Raw genomic sequence first — 5,057 nt, forward strand, 5'->3', positions numbered from 1 at the left:
TGCCCCCTTCCGCTACATGGCAGGCCCTGTGGGGGGCGCGGACCTCTTGCGTCGTGCACTGGGACTCGTCCCGAAGACCCCTGACCCATCGGCTGGAGCCGGGACTGGCCACGGTGCTCCGACCCCCTTCCCATTGTTACTTGGTGTCTGTATCTGTTTGGGGAGGGGGCTGCCGTCACGAAACGCCCCCTCCCTTCCACGTGCTGCCCAGGTGGGTTAGGGTCCCATCACGTAGCAGCTGCCCTCCTGTTGTCGTCCCCCCCTTCCCCCTTGTACACGTGTGTGTGTGTATGTGCCTGTGTGACCTTGGACCCCCCCCCCCGCCAAGTTTGCCGGTCGTACCGGAGTCCGGCCGTTTCTGCGTTTGTGCCTCCTGCCTCTGTGGAAGACCCCCCCCAGACACACAGACCCCACCCCCACCTCTGCCTCGCCGTTCTGTTTCCTCCTCTCTGTAGCGCCATTGAGTTTTTTTGTAACCAAATCTGGTTTGGGCTTTTTTAAAGAAGTGATTATCTATAAATATTTATTGATCTGTTTGACACCCCTGCCCTGCGCTGGTATCTTTCTGTGGGTTCCCCGGCTGAGGATGGATCTGGAGCATTGTTCCCTCTAAGCTGGGGTAGTGTGAGCTAGAGTCACAGTTTTCGAGCCTCCGGCTCGCACCTTTTTGTCTGAGCTCAGGAAGGGATGTGGCTCCAGAAGAGCAAACTAATTTGACGCAGCAGCCCAATCGCTCGCTCACAACTTAAATGCCAGCAGCTCACAAAATAGGATTTTTGCTCACACGACTCCACAGCTTCGAGGGACCGTTGATCTGGGGCAGTTCTCGTGAATTGGCAGTTCTCGTGAATGGGGGGGGCGTTCTTCTGCCGATGACCCCCAAAACTCCTGAAAATTGGGAGTGAGCAAGAAGTAGCTTCCAGTGGGGTTGGAGCCCCTCCCCTAGGAGGAAAGGTGGAAGAGTCTGGCAAAGAGAGGAGGAAAGAAGAGTCTGGCAAAGAGAGGAGGAAAGGTGGAAGAGTCTGGCAAAGAGAGGAGGAAAGGTGGAAGAGTCTGGCAAAGAGAGGAGGAAAGGTGGAAGAGTCTGGCAAAGAGAGGAGGAAAGGTGGAAGAGTCTGGCAAAGAGAGGAGGAAAGGTGGAAGAGTCTGGCAAAGAGAGGAGGAAAGGTGGAAGAGTCTGGCAAAGAGAGGAGGAAAGGTGGAAGAGTCTGGCAAGATGCCTGGGGGTGGGGGTGGGGGGAGTTGACAAAGATAACTTTTTCTCCCTCTCCCAAAAGACTAGACTTCGAGGGCATGAAGCTGATGGGCAGTAGGCTCAGGGCAAAAGGAAATACCACTTTATACAGAGTGGCTGGAATGTGGGATTTGACTGCCATGGACTGGAGTGCTGGCCGCAGGAATAAACGGCCTGAAAAGGGGATTGGATAGATTCGTGGAGGAGAGGCCTATGAATGGCTACTAGGCGTTGGTGACTGAGGGGAACCTCCCCGTTCAGAGGCAGTCAACCTCTGCATCCCGGAGCCAGGAGTCGGCAGTAGGGGAAGGCCTCGGCCTCTCTGCCCTGTTGTTGGGCCCTCCAGAGGGACTCGCTGGCCGCTGTATGAGGCGGGAGGCTGGAGGGTCTGGGGCTTGTGGGGTCAAGAGGGTGGCCTGGATTGGGCTGTTGGGGGGGTTAAAGGAGTGGGGATGGGGGCCCTGGGGAGTGAGCAAGGGTTCTGTGTGCTGCCCGGCTGTCAGAACCCACAACCAACAATGAAGTACACTCATTCAGGAATGGTCATACTTTTATTGCAGAGCTATAGATGCAGTAACATGAGCACTGTTAAGAATGGCGGTGGCCCCATGGGCATAATAGGATATAGGGTATTCGTATGCGCCCCCCCATAGCCCTGGCCAATTAGGCACCCTCCCGCGTGTGGGATAAAGCTTGGAGACCGTTAGGTAGCTAAAGCTGAGAACCCACACTCTCCCACGGCACCTAGGAGAAACCCAGACAATACAACTCCCTCCTGCACATCTGTATAGATAAGCATTTCAGCGCAAAGCAGAAAAAGCACAGAAAGGAATGCAGTAGCAATTAACCAGACACAGACCGAGCTCCCCAACCCCCGTGGCGGTGTAGCCCTCTCAAAGATCAGCTTCTCCCGACCATTCCGGGAGGTCTCCCGGTTTGTCCAGGAACTCCTGATGGAACCGTCGCAACAGTCTAGGGGCCCGAATATCCTCTACTTCCACCCATTTGAGGTGCTGGGGTCCGAAATCCACCCACTCAACCAAATACAGCAATTTTCCCCTTTTGATCTTAGAGTCCAGAATCTGTGATAATTCGTAATGATCCTCGCCCTCAATCATGATAGGAGGGGGCATCGGTTTCGATGGACGCCAGGGACAGGAATTCGAATCTCTCTTCATGAGGCTGAAATGAAATACAGAATGCAATTTTCTCAAATTTTTTGGCAAGTGCATGTCAACTGCAACATCGTTGATGATCTTTTTAACCTTAAATGGCCCAATGTATTTCCATCCCAATTTCCGACTTGGCCGTAACATCTTGATATTTTTAGTAGAGACATACACAGAGTCACCAGGCTGTAGAGCCCAACCCTCCACCCTTCTCTTATCAGCCTGCGCTTTGTACGCTTCTTTGGAAGCTGTCAAAGTCTTACACAGGAGAGGCCAAGAGTCCCGCAATTGCTTACACCATTGAGCAGCATCCCCCGGCCCCATGTCCGTATCCCCTTCCAGAAATGGGACAGGCGGGCTGTCATAACCATACAGCGCCTTAAACGGGGACATCCCCGTCGAGGAGTTCTTGGTAGGCAGTGGCAACGAGGGCGGAGAAGGGAGAGAAATGGGTTCTGGGAGGACACTAAGCCCTCTTGTTTCCTCCTCTCCCGTCCAGGGTCTGGCGCAGCTTTGCATCACTGTTGAAGAGTGCTGGGACCACGATGCCGAGGCGCGCCTCTCGGCCGGTTGCGTGGAGGAACGGGTTTCTCAGATCCGCAAATCGGTAAACGGCACTACCTCGGACTGCCTCGTTTCCATTGTGACCTCTGTCACCAACATGGACTTGCTGCCCAAAGAGTCAAGTATCTAGATCCTGGTTCACTTAAACCCTTTTTTTTTTTTTTTTTTTTTTTTTTTTTAATGATTTGATTTTAAGTTTTCAACTTTACATATGATCACATTGCAATTTCATACATTAGGGTGGGGGGTTAAGTCAAACTCTTTCTTCGTACCATTTTATGGCTTTTTGCCATTTCAAGTTAAATTGTTCTTCAGTTTTACCTGCCAAAAACATATTGAGCTTGTCCATCTCAATTACATCATAGAGAATATTGGTCAGGTCATCCTTGCTCGGCAATTTATCAGATTTCCAATTTTTAGCAATAGAAATCCTAGACATTGTGATAACATATACAACGATACACTTCTCATTGAATTTCAGCCCGTCAGGTGTAATATTCAGTAAAAAGAGCTCTGGACTCAGCACTAAATCTTTCCCCCAGAACCGGGAGACGAACTGGGTCCCCCGGTCGGAGACCACCTTGGTGGGGAGCATGTGTAACCTCCCCACGTGCAGGAGAAACGCGTTTGCCAGTGTTTTAGCCGTGGGTAGTGAAGCGAACGGAATTAAATGCGCTTGCTTAGAAAATAGATCTACTACCACCCAAATCACAGTTCCGCCAACACAGGATCAGGCCAGGTTTGCACTTTGGCCGCGTGTAGCTTAAACTCAGAGGAGTATTCCCTCACCGATCGCCTACCTTGCTTCAGGGTTTGCAGGAACGCCCTCGCCTTGGGCCCGGCGTTCCGGTCTTCGAACTGGGCTCGCGACGCCCACATAAAAGCGTCCAGATTCATTAGTTCCGGACCCTGGGCATTGTGTAGCCTCACATACCAAGCCGCTGCAGGGCCCCGGAGCCGAACCGCCACCTACATCTACTCGGCTGCTGTCGTCTGGGAACAGGTGCCCCGACCTTTCCACAAACTTCATCACTCAAACCATGAAGTAGGAGAGTTCCTCTGGGTTCCCATCAAAGGTGGCTTCGATGAGGTCTTTCGGGCGAGGTATCGCCCGTTCCCTCGGACCACGTGGCGCTGGAACCGGGACATCGGGCAGGCCCGGTTGCAGGCCGTCCTCAGGCCGTCCTCAGGCTGTGGGAGCGGAGGGGCAACAGGCCATGCTGGACTGGCTGAGAGGCCATTCTGCTTGGGAGAGAGACACCCCCCCCCGGTCCACAAAGCCCCCCCAAGGGGGTGTGGGAGGGGAAAGGCACTCCTTGCCTGTGTGGCCTACCCGTCCACCCAAGAGCCAGGGTTGGCCTCTGGGAGAATCAGCCCACCTGCTCCGATTCCCTCTGTTGTTTTGCCCCTGTGAGTCGCCCACTTCCGAGCCCGTGGAGTCCTGCCTGCCACAGATCACCCAGTGGGGAGAAGGATGGGGGTGGGGGCAGAGGGGGGATCTGTGGGGAGGGGACTCTGTGAGCCAGGAGGTCCAACCTCTAGGGGTGCAACTCCCACGATTGGTCAGTGGCCAGTGTGGAGGCTGCGTGCTTTTTGTGGCTCTTAGCCGCAAGGTGTGGATAGGAACTCTCGGTCTGGGGCAAGGGAGGCTCTGTATTCTTGGTACTTCCGGGAGGGCAACAGTGGGAGGGGCTTCTGGTGTCCTCCTGGCCCCACTGCTGGACCTCCTGATGGCACCTGGTATTTCTGGCCACTGTGTGACACAGAGTGTTGGACTGGATGGGCCTTTGGCCTGACCCAACATTGGCTTCTCTTATGGTCTCTTATGTCCGGGGCAAGGGATGCTCTGTATTCCGGGTGCTTGGGAAGGGGGGGCAACAGTGGGAGGGGCTTCTGGTGTCCTGGCCTCACTGCTGGACCTCCTAAGGGCACCTGGTGTTTCTGCCCCCTGTGTGACAAAGAGAGTGTTGGACTGGAGGGGCCATTGGCCTGACCCAACACTGGCTTCTCTCACGTTCTTATGGATGAGTTGCACCTCCTGCAAATGACCTCAGCTTCCCTTGCGCATTGCGTGTGTGTGCGCATCTGGA

General features: G+C 54.2%; 1 protein-coding gene across 1 annotated transcript in view; it reads left to right on the top strand.

Moving 5' to 3' along the window:
• ZBTB22 (zinc finger and BTB domain containing 22) overlaps nt 1-3,097 on the top strand; it is a 4,939-nt gene extending 1,842 nt beyond the window's left edge. The window contains 1 exon segment of the mRNA XM_015417431.1: nt 2,903-3,097. Within this exon segment, the coding sequence (XP_015272917.1) occupies nt 2,903-3,097 (195 nt within the window).
• Nucleotides 3,098-5,057: the final 1,960 nt, after the last annotated feature.

The sequence above is a fragment of the Gekko japonicus genome, unplaced genomic scaffold (genome assembly GCF_001447785.1).
Source record: "Gekko japonicus isolate JY-2015 unplaced genomic scaffold, Gekko_japonicus_V1.1 scaffold2685, whole genome shotgun sequence".
In the NCBI taxonomy this organism is placed as follows: Eukaryota; Metazoa; Chordata; class Lepidosauria; order Squamata; family Gekkonidae; genus Gekko; species Gekko japonicus.